Genomic DNA, 23,440 nt, shown 5'->3' on the forward strand with positions numbered 1-23,440 from the left:
GTGACTGTGACGTGCTCCTCTGTTTGTGCATGTGACTGTGTGAAGCGCTCCTCTTTCTGTGCATGTGACTGTGACGTGCTCCTCTGTTTGTGCATGTGACTGTGTGGTGTGCTCCTCTTACTGTGCATGTGACTGTGTGATGGCTCCTCTTACTGTGCATGTGACTGTGTGGTGTGCTCCTCTTACTGTGCATGTGACTGTGTGATGCGCTCCTCTTACTGTGCAATTGCATGTGACTGTGTGATGCGCTCCTCTTTCTGTGCATGTGACTGTGTGATGCGCTCCTCTTTCTGTGCATGTGACTGTGACGTGCTCCTCTGTTTGTGCATGTGACTGTGTGATGTGCTCCTCTTTCTGTGCATGTGACTGTGAAGTGCTCCTCTGTTTGTGCATGTGACTGTGTGATGTGCTCCTCTTTCTGTGCATGTGATGTGCTTCTGTTCCTGTGCATGCGACTGTGTGATGTGTTCCTTTTCTGTGCATGCGACTATGTGAAGTGCTCCTCTTTCTGTGCATGTGACTGTGATGTGGTTCTTTTTCTGTGCATGTGACTGTGATGTTCTTCTGTTCCTGTGCATGTGTGATGTGCTACTTTTTCTGTGCATGTGACTCCCCACCCATATGCATATGATGCCTGAGTGACAACTCTACAGCTCACAAAAAAAAACTACAGCTCCCATCATTCACTACGGGTGTCACAACTCGATAACTACATTTCCCTGCATTCAACGCGGCAGTCATCGTAGAGTTGTATATGATAGCTTTAAAACTACATCTCCCAACATACACTGCAGCTCGTACTAGTCACGTGATGTGTATCACATGATGACAGAAGAATGGCTGCTCCGGAGGAAGACGATTTTACAGCCCTGCAACTACTGCTAAAGGTGCGTGTGCGCGCCTGTAAGCTCGTCCGTGATACCTGAATGCTGGTATTGTGTGTGTCTGGCAGACCCCACTACTGGCCAGAATTCAAAAGAACAATCCCCAATTCTTAGCTCTGTCGAATCATCCTGCTTACTCACCTCCTCCTCCTTCACAGGGTCTCTGGTTACCCACCTCCTCCTCCTCCATCCCAGAGTCTCTGCTTACTCACCCCTCCTCTTTTTCCCCAGGGTCTCTGCTTACTCACCCCCTCCTCCTCCTTCACAGGGTCTCTGCTTACTCACCCCCTCCTCCTCCATCCCAGGGTCTCTGCTTACTCACCCCTCCTCCTTTTCCCCAGGGTCTCTGCTTACTCACCCCCCCTCCTCCTCCTCCATCCCAGGGTCTCTGCTTACTCACCCCTCCTCCTTTTCCCCAGGGTCTCTGCTTACTCACCCCCCTCCTCCTCCTTCACAGGGTCTCTGCTTACTCACCCCCTCCTCCTCCTCCATCCCAGGGTCTCTGCTTACTCACCCCCCCTCCTCCTCCATCCCAGGGTCTCTGCTTACTCACCCCTCCTCCTTTTCCCCAGGGTCTCTGCTTAATCACCCCCCCTCCTCCTTCACAGGGTCTCTGCTTACTCACCCCCCCTCCTCCTCCATCCCAGGGTCTCTGCTTACTCACCCCTCCTCCTTTTCCCCAGGGTCTCTGCTTACTCACCCCCCTCCTCCTCCTTCACAGGGTCTCTGCTTACTCACCCCCTCCTCCTCCATCCCAGGGTCTCTGCTTACTCACCCCCCCCCCTCCTCCTCCTCCTCCATCCCAGGGTCTCTGCTTACTCACTCCTCCTCCTTTTCCCCAGGGTCTCTGCTTAATCACCCCCCTCCTCCTCCTCCTCCTCCTTCACAGGGTCTCTGCTTACTCACCCCCCCCTCCTCCTCCATCCCAGGGTCTCTGCTTACTCCCCCCCCTCCTCCAACCCAGGGTCTCTGCTTACTCACCCCTCCTCCTTTTCCCCAGGGTCTCTGCTTTCCTCCTCCTCCTCCTTCCCAGGGTCTCTGCTTACTCACCCCCTGTTCCTCCTCCTTCCCAGGGTCTCTGCTTACTCAACCCCTCCTTCCCAGGTATCTAGCATACACAGCCATAACACAAAATGTATGGAGGGAAGAAGAAGAAAAAATATACATGTATATGTAAATTATTAAATGGCTAAAAAGCAGAGTCCTGATGACAATGTGCTACAGTATTGTCTTTATATACCCAAGGGAGCAGTTTGTAAGTGCAGTTAGTAGAATGTCATTTCATCTTCTTGTTTTCTAGGATACAGTGATATAGGTGCCCACATGTCATATATAGAATCTAAAACTAAAACAAAGGTGCTCTCTAAAAGCTGCTGTGCCCTGTCTCACGTAGGGCGACTGACCAGGAGAAATAAGGGCGTAGAGTGATATATCCTTGAAAAAGCGTAAGCGAAATACGTGTGAAGGGACATTGGGTATTGAGGAGGTATTTTGGACCCTTATAATTGAGGTTTATATGACGCTATTATACCCTATGTATGCTTACTGATGTGCATATAAGTTCTATATGTGCTTTTAATAATAAAGTTTTTAAAGGATGCTGGGTGTGTGGCTGGTTATGCGCCTAACACAGCACTGCTGTTTTTAACCACGTGAGTAATAATACTCTGGAGTTGCTAAATAAGGAAATAAACCGGATTGCACTTTTTTGTTTTTCATTCTTATTTCTCTTGAGGTGAAGCTGTGGATTAAAGTGAAGGTAAACTTTGGTGAATGAAAGTCCCGTTTTTAAAAATACTATTAAAAACAGGAGCACTTTCATTCATCAAAGTTTACAAAGCAGCCGTTTTGTTAAAAAAATTACCTTTTTTTCTTTTCACAGCAGAGCAGCTTCCCTCACCTAGAGATCCTCTATTCACACGTCAGCAATGACTAATCTGGCTTCCTCCAATCACAGCATGGCCTCAGGCAATGACTACCCTGGGGGGAAAGCTGTGATTGGAGGAAGCCGGATTAGTCATTCTGATGTGTGAATAGAGGATCTCTAGGTGGGGGAAGCTGCTGTAGCTGTTAAAAGAAAAAAAGGTATTTTTTTTTAACAAAACGGCTGCTTTGTAAACATTGATGAATGAAAGTGCCCCTATTTTTAATAGTATTTTAAAAAACGAGCTTTCATTCACCAAAGTTTACCTTTACTTTAAGGAGGAAAGACTTATTGGCTTTATGAAAACAGTGTTTATAAACACTTTTTTATTTTTTGTCACATATACCTAAGAACAAAACTAATTAAATAGTAGAAGTAAATTGCAAAGTTGTTTAAAATTATATTCTCTATCTAAATAATTGCATACATATTTGAGGTTTTATGTCCCTTTTTAAAGGGCCATAATATAAAAAAATAACATACATTTATCAATTAGAGTTTATAGTTTTAAGAATATCGACCCTAAACTACTGTGTGTTAAGTAGTTAAACACATAGTAGAAATACTGCTTGGGACTCTGTCATTCATTTAGTGCTGCGGATTGGATCTTTGTCTGTTTCCACTCGAGACCAGCAGTGCTCTGCAAGTCTCAGGCAGTATTTTTACTGTGTGTTTCACCCATTTGAAGGGATTAAAGGGACATGAAACCCAATTTTTTTTTCTTTCATGATTTAGAAAGAGCATGTCATTTTAAACCACTTTCTAATTTACTTCTATTATCTAATTTGCTTCATTTTCTTGATATCACTTGCTGAAAAGCATATCTAGATATGCTCAGTAGCTGCTGATTGGTTGCTGCACATAGAGGCCTTGTGTGATTGGCTCACACATGTGCATTGCTATTTCTTCAACAAAGGATATCTAAAGAATTGAGCAAATGAGATAATAGAAGTAAATTGGAAAGTTGTTTAAAATTGCATGCCCTATCTGAATCATGAAAGTTTAATTTTGACTAGACTGTCCCTTTAACCACACAGTAGTCAAAGGTGTACACAGTCTAAACACGGCATGTTCTGACGGATTATTAAAGGGACACTGAACCCAAATTTTTTCTTTCGTGATTCCGATAGAGCATGCAATTTTAAGCAACTTTCTAATTTACTCCTATTATCAATTTTTCTTTGTTCTCTTGCTATCTTTATTTGAAAAAGAAGGCATCCAAGCTTCTTTTTTTGGTTCAGCCCCCTGGACAGCACTTTTTTATTGGTGGATGAATTTATCCACCAATCAGCAAGAACAACCCAGGTTGTTCACCAAAAATGGGCCGGCACCTAAACTTACATTCTTGCATTTCAAATAAGGATACCAAGAGAATGAAGAAAATTTGATATTGTGAGTAAATTAGAAAGTTGCTTAAAATTCCATGCTCTATCTGAATCACAAAAGAAAACATTTGGGTTCAGCGTCCCTTTAATGTGTCATTTTTGACTCTACTGGCCCTTTTAAATCGGTGATTTGCAACCTTTTTTTTTTTTTTTGCCGTGGCACACTTTTTACATTAAAAAAATCCTGTGGCACACCACCATCCAAAAATTTTACAAAATGACACATTGTAGCCTAATACAGGGGATATATATACACACACACACACACACGCTGTGCTGTCATGCCATGCCTCCTACAAACTATACGTGACATATTGACATTCATTCACAAATAATCATAATGATTGTCTGTGAATGAATGTCAATGTCATGGTTGTAAATGATGCCTGATGAGCCTGTCACACACCTCCCAATATTTCAAAATTTGAAAGAGGGACACCCCCGCACTGTTGTCAGTCTGCTGCGGCACACCTGAGGATCTCTCACGGCACACTAGTGTGCCACTGCACACTGGTTGAAAAACACTGCTTTAAATAAACCACTAAAGAGAAACTATTTAGCGTATATCTTGAATGTTGCTCACTCCAGCCACCGAACCCAACGACATACAACAATTAAACACTAACAAAACATCATGTACTATTTTCTCCTCTATTCAAATGAACTAACACCAATATGCTGCTTACCATATGCAAACGCCTCGGGTATATGACTATTAGGAGAGTATTACGTTTTGTTGGTGTTTTTATGCTGCTGGCTGCACGGGGTTAATGGGTGTTAAGTTCTGCCAATATGAGTGTGACATTTGCTTGTGTGTGTGCTTTAAGTGAGGCATCTATAGTTTGTTTTTAAAGTTGTTTCATTGTTTTATGTTGTGTCATTTATTGTGGTTTTGAATGCAGGCACAGTTGTTTGCAAATTATTTTATTTGGCCAGCTTTGTTTTTTTGTTTTGTTTTTGTTTTTTTAATTCACCTCTTATCATACTGCCAGTTTGTGGGCCATCAAAAAAGGTTCCAGCAACTTGCTATACTTTGTGTGATCAGTTCAGGAGATTTCTCACTCTAATTGACCACAGAAGAGGAGATAAACATACTTGAGGCCTTGCAAGGGGTTTGTCCATGGGCTGTAAAACTGACATTTAATGTCCCTGTAAGACCCAGACACCCCCCTCTCGCTATAACTTAAACCCTCAGTCGGATTCTGATCTCAGTGTGGGAGGATCAGTCAGAGCATTTTCTGCTCACTAGAAGTAAAAATCAGGTCATTGAATCACACTGCTGGGTTATTAACGTGACGTTCCTGCGCTGGCAGTTGAGTGGGCACAGTGTGTATGCCACCTGTGCCACAGACACCGCAGGGAACACAAGGCCTGTGTGCAGCTGCCACCCACTTCTCACTGGGACAGTGCAGGTCCCCCTCAGCTACCTATAAGACGGGGTTCAAACAGATCCGCGGTGGTCTCTGTGTATCACGGCAGATGTTGCTATTAGTTAGGGTGAGCTCAGCATTTCTACCAGTTGTTACTTATTTTCTTATTTCTATCACTGTTTTGCCCTTCTGTGCCCATGTAAACGAGCAGATGTTGTGCATATGTAAGGCTATATGATGGGGGCATAGCGCATGCCTCATAAACCCTAGAACCAGCCCTGCATGTACTGACTGTGCCCGATCTTTCTCCACTGCTGTACCAGGAAATAACATGAGCTACTGGAGCTTATGTGATACATAGGAGCTTTCTTGCTTGTGTAGAATTCAGGCTTCACACATATTCAGCAATATTTAGGAGCTAGACGCACGCGCACACACACGCATGTGCTTAGGATCATGATGCAAACCCACAAGCACACAAGTTTGCGCCTGGCTCCTCAGCACCTGCCTGTGTTTGTGGGTTTGCATCTTGCTCCTCTGCACACCCACCCACACGCACGTGCTGAGGAGACAGACGCTAGCACACACACGTATTGAGGAGCCAGATGTGCATGGGCTGAGTGGCCAGATGCACATATGCTGAAGAGCCATACGCACAAACACATGCACACACGCATGTTCTGAGGAGCCAGTCACACACACGCATTCATTTGCAGAGGAGCCAGACACACACACACATGCATGTGCTGAGGAGCCAGACACACACGCACACATGCATGTGCTGAGGAGCCAGACACACACGCACACATGTGCTGAGGAGCCAGTCACACACACACGTGCGCACACACATGCATGTGCTGAGGAGCCAGTCACACACACGCATTCATTTGCAGAGGAGCCAGACACACACACACACACATTCATTTGCAGAGGAGCCAGACACACACACACATGTGCTGAGGAGCCAGTCACACACACACGTGCGCACACTCATGCATGTGCTGAGGCGCCAGTCGCACACGCACACACATGCATGTGCTGAGGAGCCAGTCGCACACACACACGCATGTGCTGAGGAGCCAGTCACACACACGCATTCATTTGCAGAGGAGCCAGACACACACACACACACATTCATTTGCAGAGGAGCCAGACACACACACACACACATGTGCTGAGGAGCCAGTCACACACACACGTGCGCACACTCATGCATGTGCTGAGGCGCCAGTCACACACGCACACACACGCATGTGCTGAGGAGCCAGTCGCGCGCACACACACACACGCATGTGCTGAGGAGACAGACACTAGCACACACACGTATTGAGGAGCCAGATGTGCATGGGCTGAGTGGCCAGATGCACATATGCTGAAGAGCCAGACGCACACACACATGTTCTGAGGAGCCAGTCACACACACACATTCATTTGCAGAGGAGCCAGACACACACACACACGCATGTGCAGAGGAGCCAGTCACACACGCATTCATTTGCAGAGGAGCCAGACACACACACACACATGCATGTGCTGAGGAGCCAGTCACACACACACACGTGCGCACACACATGCATGTGCTGAGGCGCCAGTCACACACGCGCACACACATGCATGTGCTGAGGCGCCAGTCACACACGCACACACACACGCATGTGCTGAGGCGCCAGTCACACACGCACACACACGCATGTGCTGAGGAGCCAGTCACACACACACGTGCGCACACACATGCATGTGCTGAGGCGCCAGTCACACACGCACACACATGCATGTGCTGAGGAGCCAGTCGCACACACACACGCATGTGCTGAGGAGCCAGTCGCACACACACACGCATGTGCTGAGGAGCCAGTCGCACACACACACGCATGTGCTGAGGAGCCAGTCGCACACACACGTGCGCACACACATGCATGTGCTGAGGAGCCAGTCACACACACACGTGCTAAGGAGCCAGGCACGCATGCACATTTTATCTGATATGAACAGAACATATCCTGTGTTTGTAGAGTGAGGTCCTGCATGTGACAACCAGTAACGCATACAACTGTATCTCAGGCCTCGTCTAAAGATGTGGTTGCGAAGCTCTGCAGAGAGTGTTTCCTGAGGTCAGCGAAGGAGTCACTACAGATTACTGACAACGTGTCGTCCAGTTTATCTGTCAGCGAAGAAGAGGCTGCTCAGGTGAGTGTGCGTCAGCAGAGGGGTCTCTGTGTACTGCGGTTACAGAGCTCACTAACTCTGTGCTCCGTTTGCTTGATGTTTTTTTCTTACCCAACAGCTAATACATGCGCTGCACAAGCTGACCAGGTATGTCGTGTACCGAGGGCTGACGTCTGCAGAGGAAGTTCTCTCCATATTCCCTGAAAATTTCCATCAGAATCTAAAACATCTGCTGGCAAAGATCATTCTGGATAATGTGTGAGTTCATCTCCTGATATTTTTTTCAGCAAGTTATTATATTTACTTATTCAGACATATCCGCGATACACAAACCCTGTAACTTAATGTGCTGAACGGTTACTAGTGATATGCTTCAGAATTCTATTGACCTTCATAATATGCCCACTTATTGACAGCGTGTCTGGTATCACGGAACAAGTAACTAATGATCGTTCTCTGTGTTGTGTGTTTTTCCTACAGATCTACCTGGAGAAGTGATGTACAGGACTCTCACAGTAAGTTTCAGATAGAGAGCCTGGCATAGCCCACAAACAGAGCACTGGTAATATATAAGGTGCCTGCACACAGCAGTGGTAATATATAAAGTGCCCGCACACACAGCAGTGGTAATATATAAAGTGCCCGCACACACACAGCAGGGGTAATATATAAAGTGCCCGCACACACACAGCAGGGGTAATATATAAAGTGCCTGCACACAGCAGTGGTAATATATAAAGTGCCCGCACACACACAGCAGGGGTAATATATAAAGTGCCCGCACACACAGCAGTGGTAATATATAAAGTGCCCGCACACACAGCAGTGGTAATATATAAAGTGCCCGCACACACAGCAGGGGTAATATATAAAGTGCCTGCACACACACAGCAGGGGTAATATATAAAGTGCCCGCACACACAGCAGTGGTAATATATAAAGTGCCCGCACACACACAGCAGGGGTAATATATAAAGTGCCCGCACACACACAGCAGGGGTAATATATAAAGTGCCCGCACACACAGCAGTGGTAATATATAAAGTGCCCGCACACACACAGCAGGGGTAATATATAAAGTGCCCGCACACAGAGCAGTGGTAATATATAAGGTGCCCGCACACACACAGCAGGGGTAATATATAAAGTGCCTGCACACACACAGCAGTGGTAATATATAAAGTGCCCGCACACACACAGAGCAGGGGTAATATATAAAGTGCCTGCACACACACAGCAGGGGTAATATATAAAGTGCCCGCACACACACAGCAGGGGTAATATATAAAGTGCCTGCACACACACAGCAGGGGTAATATATAAAGTGCCTGCACACACACAGCAGGGGTAATATATAAAGTGCCTGCACACACACAGCAGGGGTAATATATAAAGTGCCTGCACACACACAGCAGTGGTAATATATAAAGTGCCCGCACACACACAGAGCAGGGGTAATATATAAAGTGCCCGCACACACACAGAGCACTGGTAATATATAAAGTGCCTGCACACACACAGCAGGGGTAATATATAAAGGGCCCGCACACACACAGCAGGGGTAATATATAAAGTGCCCGCACACACACTGCAGGGGTAATATATAAAGTGCCCGCACACACACAGCAGGGGTAATATATAAAGTGCCCGCACACACACAGCAGGGGTAATATATAAAGTGCCCGCACACACACAGCAGGGGTAATATATAAAGTGCCCGCACACACAGAGCAGGGGTAATATATAAAGTGCCCGCACACACAGAGCAGGGGTAATATATAAAGTGCCCGCACACACAGAGCAGGGGTAATATATAAAGTGCCTGCACACACAGCACTGGTAATATATAAAGTGCCTGCACACACAGCAGGGGTAATATATAAGGTGCCCGCACACACACAGCAGGGGTAATATATAAGGTGCCCGCACACACAGAGCAGGGGTAATATATAAAGTGCCCGCACACACAGAGCAGGGGTAATATATAAAGTGCCTGCACACACAGCAGGGGTAATATATAAAGTGCCTGCACACACAGCAGGGGTAATATATAAGGTGCCCGCACACACACAGCAGGGGTAATATATAAGGTGCCCGCACACACACAGCAGGGGTAATATATAAAGTGCCCGCACACACATAGCAGGGGTAATATATAAAGTGCCCGCACACACACATAGCAGCGGTAATATATAAAGGGCCTGCACACACACAGCAGGGCTAATATATAAAGTGCCTGCACACACAGCAGGGGTAATATATAAAGTGCCTGCACACACAGCAGGGGTAATATATAAAGTGCCTGCACACTCAGCAGGGGTAATATATAAGGTGCCCGCACACACACAGCAGGGGTAATATATAAGGTGCCCGCACACACACAGCAGGGGTAATATATAACGTGCCTGCACACACACAGCAGGGGTAATATATAAAGTGCCCGCACACACACAGCAGGGGTAATATATAAAGTGCCCGCACACACACAGCAGGGGTAATATATAAAGTGCCCGCACACACACAGCAGGGGTAATATATAAAGTGCCTGCACACACAGCAGGGGTAATATATAAAGTGCCCGCACACACAGCAGGGGTAATATATAAAGTGCCCGCACACACAGCAGGGGTAATATATAAAGTGCCTGCACACACAGCAGGGGTAATATATAAAGTGCCCGCACACACACAGCAGGGGTAATATATAAAGTGCCCGCACACACACAGCAGGGGTAATATATAAAGTGCCCGCACACACACAGCAGGGGTAATATATAAAGTGCCTGCACACACAGCAGGGGTAATATATAAAGTGCCCGCACACACACAGCAGGGGTAATATATAAAGTGCCCGCACACACACAGCAGGGGTAATATATAAAGTGCCCGCACACACACACAGAAGGTAATTGTAGAAATGTAGAAAAGAAGCACTCACTGAACTAGTTCAGTGAGTGCTTCTTTTATTTATATATATATATATATACACACACACAAATAACAAGCTTGAACTCATTGGGCTTGTGCTGTGATGTTTCAGGGATAAAGCTCCCCTTCCTCAGACCCCCGAAACGTCCCAGCCCAAGTAAAAATTATTTAAAAGTCCAGTGAGTGCAAGCCTGTTATTATTGCTGGATTTATTTTGCCTGCACCCTGGCAGTTCCCCGGGTATTACCCAAGCGGCTGTGTGATAAAAGCCCAATGTACTGTAATTCCCCCTATCTACACTATTTCTTTTGCCTCCACTTGGAGGGGTTCATTGAAGGTCCCCGCCAATCCTCTGGCATCCACCCCAAGTGAACCTTTGGGAATGATTTTTACAAGGGGGGATTAACCCCTCTATATATAGTGTGTGTATATATACAGTATGTATAAATCCTCAAATCTGCAATTCGAAAAATCCAAACTTTTTTACAAATATAAAAAATGGCTATCATTCCCCATATATAACGTAAAAAAGAGAACGTAGGTGTTCCATAATGTTTGATACATTCGCTGTGTGTAGTATTCTAGGCTTCTGGGTGTCCCTTATTTGGAAGAGACACTTTCTCTTTATTAAGTTATAAATAACACATTTCTAGTTTGCACCGCTGGTTTACTAATTATTTCTATTACTTCTAGTGGGTGAGCAACTTTTGTTGTCTTTGGTTGTTTGTTTTTTGTGTGTGTGTTCTAAATGCAAATAATACTCTCTATTTATTTTAAAACAACTACTATATACCTGTCTGAATATAATTATATAAAACTTCCTTTAGTTACATGTATAAGCTGCATTATGTAAATATTGCCTCAAAGGGACAGTCTACAATAGAATTGTTATTGTTTTAAAATATAGATAATCCCTTTATTACCCATTCCCCAGTTTTGCATAACAGTTATATTTATATAATTTTAACCTCTGTGATTACCTTGTAGCTAAACATCTTCTGACAGCCCCCTGATCACATGACTTTTTATTTATTATCTATTGACTTGCATTTTAGCCAATTAGTAATGTTGTGCTGACTCTTAAATAACTATACAGGCGTGAGCACAATGTTTTCTATATGGCCCCACATGAACTAGCAGTCTCCTGTTGTGAAAAGCTAATAAAAAAAGCATGTGATAAGAGGCTGTTTGTAGTGGATTAGCTACAGGCAGAAATTTAGAGGTTTATTAATATAACAATGTTGGTTGTACAAAGCTGGGGAATGGGTAGTAAAGGTGTGGTCTTTCTTTTTAAACAATAACAATATTAGTGTGGACTGTTCTTTTAATGACATTGTTGTTTACACTTTGTTTCCAAAATCCAAACTATTCCAGTCCCAAGCAGTGGATATATATATATTTCTGCTAAATCATCAGTATATTTTTTTACATTTAGCTCCATTTGGTACTAAGGTTTAGACACACCTGATTAACCTGCCACGTAATAGGAAGAGCCACAGAATAACCAAATATACTGTATAACAAAAAAAAGTTGTGAGCAGGAGTTACTGGGCCAGGTGATTCTCCGTGTGTGTACAGCTGAGCTGGTACCGATCTGTGTGTGTGTGTACAGCTGAGCTGGTACCGATCTGTGTGTGTGTGTGTGTGTGTACAGCTGAGCTGGTACCGATCTGTGTGTGTGTGTGTACAGCTGAGCTGGTACCGATCTGTGTGTGTGTGTGTGTACAGCTGAGCTGGTACCGATCTGTGTGTGTGTGTGTGTACAGCTGAGCTGGTACCGATCTGTGTGTGTGTGTGTGTGTACAGCTGAGCTGGTACCGATCTGTGTGTGTGTGTGTGTACAGCTGAGCTGGTACCGATCTGTGTGTGTGTACAGCTGAGCTGGTACCGATCTGTGTGTGTGTACAGCTGAGCTGGTACCGATCTGTGTGTGTGTACAGCTGAGCTGGTACCGATCTGTGTGTGTGTGTATAGCTGAGCTGGTACCGATCTGTGTGTGTGTATAGCTGAGCTGGTACCTATCTGTGTGTGTGTGTGTACAGCTGAGCTGGTACCGATCTGTGTGTGTGTGTGTGTGTACAGCTGAGCTGGTACCGATTTTTTTTGTGTGTGTGTGTACAGCTGAGCTGGTACCGATCTGTGTGTGTGTACAGCTGAGCTGGTACCGATCTGTGTGTGTGTGTGTGTGTGTACAGCTGAGCTGGTACCGATCTGTGTGTGTGTGTGTGTGTACAGCTGAGCTGGTACCGATCTGTGTGTGTGTGTGTGTACAGCTGAGCTGGTACCGATCTGTGTGTGTGTACAGCTGAGCTGGTACCGATCTTTTTGTTTGTGTGTGTACAGCTGAGCTGGTACCGATCTTTTTGTTTGTGTGTGTACAGCTGAGCTGGTACCGGTGTGTGTACAGCTGAGCTGGTACCGATCTGTGTGTGTGTACAGCTGAGCTGGTACCGATCTGTGTGTGTGTACAGCTGAGCTGGTACCGATCTGTGTGTGTGTACAGCTGAGCTGGTACCGATCTTTTTGTTTGTGTGTGTACAGCTGAGCTGGTACCGATCTGTGTGTGTGTGTACAGCTGAGCTGGTACCGATCTTTTTGTTTGTGTGTGTACAGCTGAGCTGGTACCGATCTGTGTGTGTGTACAGCTGAGCTGGTACCGATCTGTGTGTGTGTATAGCTGAGCTTGTACCGATGTGTGTGTATGTACAGCTGAGCTGGTACCGATCTGTGTGTGTACAGCTGAGCTGGTACCGATCTGTGTGTGTGTGTATAGCTGAGCTTGTACCGATGTGTGTGTATGTACAGCTGAGCTTGTACCGATGTGTGTGTATGTACAGCTGAGCTTGTACCGATCTGTGTGTGTGTATAGCTGAGCTGGTACCGATCGATATATGTATGTATGTGTGTGTGTGTGTACAGCTGAGCTGGTACCGATCTGATTGTGTGTGTACAGCTGAGCTGGTACCGATCTGTGTGTGTGTACAGCTGAGCTGGTACCGATCTGTGTGTGTGTATAGCTGAGCTTGTACCGATGTGTGTGTATGTACAGCTGAGCTGGTACCGATCTGTGTGTGTGTGTATAGCTGAGCTTGTACCGATCTGTGTGTGTGTATAGCTGAGCTGGTACCGATCGATATATGTATGTGTGTGTGTGTGTGTGTGTGTACAGCTGCGCTGGTACCGATCTGATTGTGTGTGTGCACAGATGAGCTGGTACCGATCTGATTTTGTGTATAGCTGAGCTGGTACCGATCTGATCATGTGTGTGTGCACAGCTGAGCTGGTACCGATCTGATTGTGTGTATAGCTGAGCTCGTACCGATCTGATTGTGTGTGTGTATAGCTGAGCTGGTACCGATCTGATTGTGTGTGTGTGTGTGTATAGCTGAGCTGGTACCGATCGATGTGTGTGTATAGCTGAGCTGGTACCGATCGATGTGTGTGTATAGCTGAGCTGGTACCGATCGATGTGTGTGTATAGCTGAGCTGGTACCGATCGGTGTGTGTGTATAGCTGAGCTGGTACCGATCGATGTGTGTATAGCTGAGCTGGTACCGATCGATGTGTGTGTGTGTATAGCTGAGCTGGTACCGATCTGATTGTGTGTGTACAGCTGAGCTGGGACCGATCGATGTGTGTGTGTACAGCTGAGCTGGTACCGATCGATGTGTGTGTACAGCTGAGCTGGTACCGATCTGATTGTGTGTGTGTGTATAGCTGAGCTGGTACCGATCGGTTTGTGTGTGTGCACAGCTGAGCTGGTACCGATCGATGTGTGTGTGTGTACAGCTGAGCTGGTACCGATCTGATTGTGTGTGTGTGTATAGCTGAGCTGGTACCGATCGGTTTGTGTGTGTGCACAGCTGAGCTGGTACCGATCGATGTGTGTGTGTGTACAGCTGAGCTGGTACCGATCTGATTGTGTGTATAGCTGAGCTCGTACCGATCTGATTTTGTGTGTACAGCTGAGCTGGGACCGATCGATGTGTGTGTGTACAGCTGAGCTGGTACCGATCGATGTGTGTGTACAGCTGAGCTGGTACCGATCTGATTGTGTGTGTGTGTATAGCTGAGCTGGTACCGATCGGTTTGTGTGTGTGCACAGCTGAGCTGGTACCGATCGATGTGTGTGTGTGTACAGCTGAGCTGGTACCGATCTGATTGTGTGTGTGTGTATAGCTGAGCTGGTACCGATCGGTTTGTGTGTGTGCACAGCTGAGCTGGTACCGATCGATGTGTGTGTGTGTACAGCTGAGCTGGTACCGATCTGATTGTGTGTATAGCTGAGCTCGTACCGATCTGATTTTGTGTGTGTGTATAGCTGAGCTGGTACCGATCGATGTGTGTGTACAGCTGAGCTGGTACCGATCTGATTGTGTGTGTGTATAGCTGAGCTGGTACCGATCGGTTTGTGTGTGTGTATACAGCTGAGCTGGTACCAATCTGATTGTGTGTATAGCTAAGCTCGTACCGATCTGTGTGTGTGTATAGCTGAGCTGGTACCGATCGATGTGTGTGTGTGTACAGCTGAGCTGGTACCGATGTGTGTGTACAGCTAAGCTGGTACCGATCTGTTTGTGTGTACAGCTGAGCTGGTACCGATTTGTGTGTCTGTGTACAGCTGAGCTGGTACCGATCTGTTTGTGTGTGTGCGTGTAAAGCTGAGCTGGTACCGATCTGTTTGTGTGTGTGTGTACTGTTGAACTGGTTCCGATCTGTTTGTGTGTGTGCGTGTAAAGCTGAGCTGGTACCGATCTGTGTGTGTGTGTGTGTGTGTGTACCGCTGAGCTTGTACCGATCTGTTTGTGCTTCTGATTTTCAGTCTCGTTACCGCAACTTGTTGATCTGAACTGGAGGGTCGATGTTAAGACGTCTTCAGACTCTATCAACAGGATGGCTGTGCCGACCGTTCTGTTACAGATGAAGGTAAAGTAATGAGATGGGGTAATGATTTGGTAAGTTGTGTGTGTGTATATCTGTTAGTTGTGTTATAGTGTGTGTATCTGTGTATATCTGTTAGTTGTGTTACAGTGTGTATCTGTAAGGTGTGTGTGTGTGTGTGTGTATATCTGTTAGTTGTGTTATAGTGTGTGTATCTGTGTTATAGTGTGTGTGTATCTGTTAGTTGTGTTATAGTTTGTGTGTATATCTGTTAGTTGTGTTACAGATATATACACACCTTACAGATATACATACTATTAGTTGTTAGTGTGTATATCTGTAAGGTGTGTCTATATCTGTTAGTTGTGTTATAGTGTGTATATCTGTTAGTTGTGTTTATAGTGTGTGCTTATAGTGTGTACCGCTCTGTCTGTGTGCTGCATGCCTGTGTACCTCTGTGTCTGTTTGCCACATGCCTGTGTACCGCTGTGTGCCGCATGCCTGTGTAGTGCTGTGTACGCCTGCGTGCCGCATGGCTGTGTACGCCTGTGTGTCGCATGGCTGTGTACCTCTGTAGCGCTGTGTGCTGCATGGCTGTGTACCTCTGTAGCGCTGTGTGCTGCATGCCTGTGTACCTCCGTGTCTGTGTGCTGCATGCCTGTGTATGCGCTGTTTGTGTACCTCTGTGTGATGCATGCCTGTGAACCTCTGTGTCTGTGTGCTGCATGCCTGTGTACCGCTGTTTGCTGCATGCCTGTGTACCACTGTGTATGTTTGTGTACCGCTATGTGCTGCATGCCTGTGTACGACTGTGTCTCTGCGCTGCATGCCTGTGTATCGCTGGCCGGGGCACTGTATCACTGTGTCTGTGTGTTGTATGTTCTCTCACTGGGACTTACATGTGTGGGTAATTATCTGGGCCCTGTAGGTGCGGTACTTGCGTGCGTGCTGTACTTGCGTGCGTGCTGTAGGTGCGGTACTTGCGTGCGTGCTGTAGGTGCGGTACTTGCGTGCGTGCTGTATGTGTGGGTACTTGCCTGCGTGCTGCAGGAGCAGTTACAAGTATGTATTTCTGTTTGCCTGTGAATGTATAGTCCTATGTCAGTAATTGGTCATTTGGGTCTGTTTTTGGTCGTTGTCTCAGATCCAGGAGGACCCAGAGCTTTGTGGCCTGGAGCTGTCGACATCGACACTGAGCATGGAGCTGAGCAAGGAGACCTTAGACACAATGTTGGATGGGCTGGGGAGGATAAGGGATCAGCTGTCTGCGGTCGCCAGCAAGTAATCATTAGTGATAGGCTGTGAGGCTCATCAGCTGCGCCCTTGAGTCTAAGGTGCCAGGGACATTGTGCTCAGAACCAATCAGGGCTGGTATCTATTTTATAAAGAGGCATTGGGCAGCCCCACCTAGAAAGCCCACAAGCACCCTCTGCGCATATATATGTGTAGTTGGTGGGTTGTTGTCATCATGCGGCACCGCGACTGATGTATGCTGTATAAATAAATGGTTAGATTTTCCCAACATCTGTGTTTTCCTTTCTTCTGGGACATTAGTCACATTGTATAAATCAGCAGTTAGAGACTGCTAAAAGTGTTAGTTTATTAATCGTTTAAACAAGATAAACGCACACCAGGGGTTTCACATATTTATCTCCTCTAGTTTTGGCCAGTAAGTGAATGTGCCCCCAGCTCTAAGCAATCACTGTGGAGTATGTTGCTTATTCAGCCTTTCAGAAGATAACCTCTTACAAGAGTGGGATGAATACATTTCTTTTTTAAGACACGATGAGTCCACAGGTCATCTTAATTACTAATGGGATATTCACCTCCTGGTCAGCAGGAGGAGGCAAAGAGCACCACAGCAGAGCTGTTAAATAGCTCCTCCCTTCCCTCCCACTCCAGTCATTCTCTTTGCCTACGTTAGTGATAGGAAGAGGTAAAGTGAGGTGTTAGTACAGATTCTTCAATCAAAAGTATATTATTTTTAAAGTAGTGCAACATTGTGCTGCTTTGTTCTGGGGTGTAGCCGTAGTCCATATCAGTCTCTTCAGTAGAGCTTTTGGTGGCTTTAGAGCAATGGGAACTTGTGGGACATAATTCTCACTGCGCCTCCCATACATTTATGCTGCCCTTATCCTGATGGCCTAAGCAACACTTAACTCAGGCTTGATCATTTACCACAGGGCTATGGGAGGGAGAGGACCTCTTAAACCTGCTGGACTGTCCTGCTGTTGGGCAGATTTTAAAGGTAAGTGCCGACTTTTTATTCTGGGTCTGGGAAGAGGATCTCAGAAGAAGTAGAGCACTTTATTTTACAAAGTGGGATCATAACTCCTATTGTTAAGAGAGGGGACCCTGTGACAGCAAGTTGGAAGCAGGCACTGGGGCTAGAAAGGCTTAATCACTAGGGCTAAGTAAGGTGCTCAGTAGGAGGTGATGGTTTGGTGACTAGAGTTTCTGTAAGTCTCAAACGTCTGGTGGACATATTTGGACTAACTGATTCTGTCTGAAGAGCATCTCTCATGCGGTGGCAATATTTTACCTCAGGCTTGGCAAGAGGTTAAGTTATCTACCGGTGGCTTAATTTTTTCACACTGTAATAATGGCGACCGGGAGTTTGGTACTTGTCACGCCCACGATGGGCGGAGCTTGTTTCGCGCCGTTTTGAGCTGCGCACTCTGCTACGTTTATTTTTCTGAAAATGCCGACCAGTAGTGTGATGCTATTACGCCCTAGAGGGGCGGAGCTACGTTTGGCGCTGTCTTTGGGCTGCACTATCCATATTAATTTCAGCAAGCAAGCTCAGTCTTTACTCTTGTCTCAGGGACCGGACAGCATCACAACTGCGTTTCCGGATCCATTTATAAATAAAAGTGAAGCTATTCATTTTTTTCTATATGTGTAGCTATGTTTTAATAAAAAAAGTAAAGTTGGAGAGGCACTTGGTTTCTGTGAGATGGTCACCTCAGCAGGATTGGGCTGAGGTGTAGATATTGTGTACCAAGTTAACTTTCTTCTGCACATTAAAATATAAAGTTACATTTTAAAATTTAAAGACACAGGACCGTTTTTATGTGTTCATTTTTACTTTACAAAATGTAACATGTTTTTGTGTTTACCTCTTCCCTTGTGAATCAAAATGAACCAAGGGGTCCTACTAGTGTCTATTTGGTTCTATGTGTTGATGTCAATGTGCTTATACAAACAGTTTGTTTCTGAATTACTCTCTCTAAGGCGCATGCTGTTTAAGAGTTTATTGAAGATGGTCAAGTTATGCCATTAATTTCTCCTAATGTGTCCCAAATAATTTATAGCCCACATGCAGTGCCCTGTGCTTCCTTTCATACTCCACCTGGAGTTACCTTGCATTTCATGCATTGTCTGTTTGTCCATACTGTAAAAAGAAGTACAAAAGGACATATATTCATTCAATATTCCAAATTTTTCTCCCAGTATATGAAAGAGGAGGATAATTCGGTAGTATATGAGGGGGAATTCTCAAACTCAGATGGGGTAATACCTTTATCTGATCCTGAGGTTGCCTTTCATTTAATTTTAGCTTGATTTCCTCCATTTGTAACTTGTGGAGATTATTTAGCTACCCTGGAAGACTCTGACACTACTGGCGTAGTTTATCCTAGAGAGCCCAGTTAATTATACTAAATGTGCCCTTCATGGTGAAGTTTTTTCTTATACCATATAGGGTTATACCAGGGCTTGCAATTGCAGACAGCGGTGTGCATTGCTACCGTCACTAGTGCGGCGGCATATTGGTTTGATGTGTTGTCTGATGCTTTCAGGACAGAAACTTCTTTGAATTAAACCCAGGAGAGGATAACAGCTCTTATATTGGCTAATTCCTTTTTTACAGATGCTTCCCTTCAATTTATCAATCAGGGAGCAGAGATTTCGGGTTTCTCTGTTGTAGCTCACAGAGCCTTATGGTTAAAGCCTTGGTCTGCGGAGGTGTCCTCTAAGTCTAAGCTTCTAACTATTCCTTACAAGGGGTAGACCTTGTTTGGACCTGGCCTGTCGGAAATTATCTCCAATATCCCGGGAGGTAAAGATCTTCTTCTCCCGCAGGATATGAGAATCAAACAAGGACGACAACAGAGCAATTTTAGTTCCTTTCGGAATTAAAAAAAAAAAAAAAAATTTTTTTTCCTTTTCTGCCTCCGAACAGGATCAGATTAGGCCTGCATGGAGACCCAATGAATCCTGGAATAAGGGAAAACAATCCAAGAAGCCGGCTGTTGAATGAAGGACATGCCCCTGATCCGGATCTCGCAGGGGACAGATTTTCCTGCTTCGCTCAGGTTTGGGTTCGAGACGTTCAGGATTCCTGGGTAATAGAAATAGTGTCCCAGGGATACAAGTAAGAATTCAAGATTTTTCCCCCCAGAGGCAGGTTTGTGTTTCAAGATTGTCTGCAGACCGGACAAAATAGAGAGACCTTTCCAACCTGGGAGTGATTGTTCTGGTTCAGGAACAGGGTCTGGGATTTTATTACAATCTATTTCCTTCAGGCCAATTTTAGATCTCAAGAATCTGAACAAATTTCTCAGAGTACCGTCCTTCAAGATGGAAGCTATTCGTTCCATTCTCCGTTTGATCCAAGAGGGTCAATTTATGACAACAGTGGATTTAAAGGACGCGTACCTGCATGTTCCCATTCACAGGGATCATTACAAGTTTCTAAGGTTTGCTTTTCAAGAGAAACCCTTCCAATTCGTGGCTCTTCCCTTCGGTCTTGCCACAGCTCCTAGAATTTTCTCAAAGGTTCTGGGATCGCTGTTGGCGGTGCTTTGGTTACGGGGCATTGCAGTGGCGCCCTATCTGGACAACTTACTAGTACAGGGCCATCCTTACAACAAGCAAGATTCCACACGGAAATGTCGTTTTCCTTCCTGCGATCTCACGGTGGGAAGGTAAATTTGGATAAGAGTTCCTTAGTCCCAAATACAAGGGTAACTTTCTTGGGAACCATAATATATTCCCTATCGATGAAGATTTTTCTGGCAGAAGTCAGGAAATTAAAGATTTTCGATACTTGTCTAGCTCTTCAGTCCACTCCTCGGCCGTCAGTGGCTCAGTACATGGAGGTATTCGGGCTGATGGTAGCGGCAATGGACATCATCCCTTTCGGTTCCATCTCTGACCTCTGCAGTTAAATATGCTCTGGTAATGGAACGGAGATTATGCGGATTTATCTCCTCTAATACATTTGGAGCAGGAGACAAGGGATTCTCTTCAATGGTGGTTGTCTCTGGATCAGCGCTGCAGAATCTGTTGGTGCTCTACAAATAACCGATAATAATAATAATAATAATAATAATCCTCTTTTCCAGGGAACCTGCTTTCGCAGACCATTTTGGGTGATTGTGACAACAGACGCCAGCCTGCTAGGGTTCCCTAATAGGCTCAGGGAGTATGGACTCAGTCAGAGTCTATTCTTCCTATAAACATCCTGGAGCTGAGAGCGATCTTCAAGGCTCTTCTGGCCTGGCCTCAGTTAGCCTCTGTCCAGTTTATCAGGTTCCAGTTGGACAAAATAACTTCAGTGGCTTACATCAATCATCAGGGAGGAACGAGGAGTTCCTTAGCGATGACAGAGGTAACCAAGATAATTCAGTGGGTGGAGGCCTATTCTTGTCTGTCCACATCCCAGGGGTGGACAACTGGGAGGCGGATTTTCTGAACAGGCAGACCTTTCATCCGGGGGAGTGGGAACTCCATCCGGAAGTGTTCTCCAACCTTATTCTCAGGTGGGGTCAGCCAGAATTAGACCTCTTGGCATCTCGACAGAGTGCCAAGCTCCCGAGATTCGGGTCGAGGTCCAGGTACTCCTAGGCGGAACTGATAGATGCAGTGGCGGTTTCTTGGACCTTCAGTCTAGCATACCAAATTCCTCCGTTTGCGCTTTTTCCTCGGGTCATTGCTCAGATCAAGCAGGAGAGGACATCAGTAATTCTCATTGCTCCTGGGATTTGGTGTGCGGATCTGGTGGATATGTCATCTCTGCCACTGTGGAGACTTGAAGAAGGACCTTCTAATTCAAGGGTCCTTCTTTCACCCAAATTTAGTTTCTCTGAGGCTGACTACTTGGAGATTGAACGCTTAATTTTGTCTAAGCGGGGGTTTTCTGACTCGGTCATAGTGACCATGATTCAGGCTAGCAAGCCTGTAACTAAAAGGATTTACCATAAGATATGGCGTAAATATCTCTTTGGTGTGAATCCAAGGGCTACTCATGGAGTAGAATTAGGATTCCTAGAATTTTCTTTTCTCCAAGAAGGTTTGGACAAAGGCTTATCGACTAGTTCCCTAAAGGGTCAAATCTCTGCATTATCTATTTTGTTACACAAACGTCTGGCGGAGGTTCTGGATGTACAATCATTTTGTCAGGCCTTGGTCAGGATCAGGCCTGTGTTCAAACCCATTACTCCTCCATGGAGTCTGAATTTGGTTCTTAAACTTCTTCAAGGGGCTCTGTTTGAGCCTATGCATTCATTCAATATTAAGTTGTTATCTTGGAAAGTTTTATTTCTTGTTGCTATTTCCTCTGCTTGTAGAGTGTCAGAGCTCTCGGCATTTCAGTATGAGTCTCCTTACCTTATTTTCCATTCAGATAAGGTAGTTTTATGTACTACATTAGGATTTCTTCCTAAGGTTGTTTCTGATCAGAACTTTATTCAGGAGATTGTTGTTCCTTCCTTGTGTCCTAATCCTTCTTCTCAGAAGGAACGACTCTGTACAATTTGGACGTGGTCCGTGCTTTAAAGTTTTCTCCTGCAGGCGACTAAGGATTTTCGTCAGTCTTTTTTTTTTTTTTGTTTGTGGTTTTCTCAGGAAAACGTAAGGGACAGAAGGCTACGGCTACTTCTTTCTTTTTGACTGAAGAGTATCATACGTTTTGCATATGAGACTGCTGGACAGCAGCCTCCAGAGAGAGTTACGGCTCATTCCACGAGGGCTGTTACTTTCTCATGGGCATTCACGAATGAAGCTTCTGTCGAACAGATTTGCAAAGCTGTAACTTGGTCCTCTCTTTACACTTTTTTTCAAAGTTTTTTAAATGTAATACTTTTATTTCGGCTTAGGCCGCTTTTAGGAAAAAGGTTCTTCAAGCAGTGGTGCCTTCCGTTTAGGTTACCTGTCTTGTCCCTCCCGTGTCATCTGTGTACTCTAGCTTGGGTATTGAATCCAATTAGTAATTAAGATGATCCGTGGACTCATCGTGTCTTAGAAAAGAAAATTTATGCTTACCTGATAAATGTATTTCTTTTTTGACACGATGAGTCCATGGCCCGCCCTGTTCTTTTAGACAGGTTGTGGGTTATTGTAAACTTCAGACACCTCTGCACCTTGGCTTTTCCTTTCTCTTCCTAACTTCGGTTGAATGACTGGAGTGGGAGGGAAGGGAGGAGCTATTTAACAGCTCTGCTGTGGTGCTCTTTGCCTCCTCCTGCTGACCAGGAGGTGAATATCCGATTAGTAATTAAGATGATCCGTGGACTCATCGGCCTCTAGTTATCAAAGTCTGGCGGACCTGATCCGACAGTGCGGATCAGGTCCGCCAGACTTTGCTGAATACGGCGAGCAATACGCTCGCCGTATTCAGCATTGCACCAGCAGTTCACAAGAGCTGCTGGTGCAACACCGCCCCCTGCAAACTCGCGGCCAATGGGCCGCCAGCAGGGGGGTGTCAATCAACCCGATCGTACTCGATCGGGTTGTATTGTGGCGATGTGTGTCCGCCTGCTCAGAGCTGGCGGACAGGTTATGGAGCAGCGGTCTTTGTGACCGCTGCTTCATAACTGCTGTTTCTGGCGAGCCTGCAGTCTCGCCAGAAACACAGGGCATCAAGCTCCATATGGAGCTTGATACATATGCCCCATCATGT

At 45.6% G+C, this 23,440-nt stretch overlaps 1 protein-coding gene across 1 annotated transcript; it reads left to right on the top strand.

Moving 5' to 3' along the window:
* Window positions 1-757: 757 nt before the first annotated feature.
* On the top strand, window positions 758-17,059 carry COMMD9 (COMM domain containing 9). Its single transcript, XM_053720520.1, has 6 exons — window positions 758-887; window positions 7,625-7,750; window positions 7,848-7,987; window positions 8,210-8,244; window positions 15,479-15,582; window positions 16,682-17,059. The coding sequence occupies exons 1-6, from the start codon at window positions 837-839 to the stop codon at window positions 16,820-16,822; spliced, it is 597 nt and encodes a 198-aa protein (XP_053576495.1). The 5' UTR covers window positions 758-836; the 3' UTR covers window positions 16,823-17,059.
* The last annotated feature ends 6,381 nt before the right edge of the window (window positions 17,060-23,440 follow it).

This window comes from Bombina bombina, chromosome 7 (assembly GCF_027579735.1).
Source record: "Bombina bombina isolate aBomBom1 chromosome 7, aBomBom1.pri, whole genome shotgun sequence".
Lineage (NCBI taxonomy): Eukaryota > Metazoa > Chordata > Amphibia > Anura > Bombinatoridae > Bombina > Bombina bombina.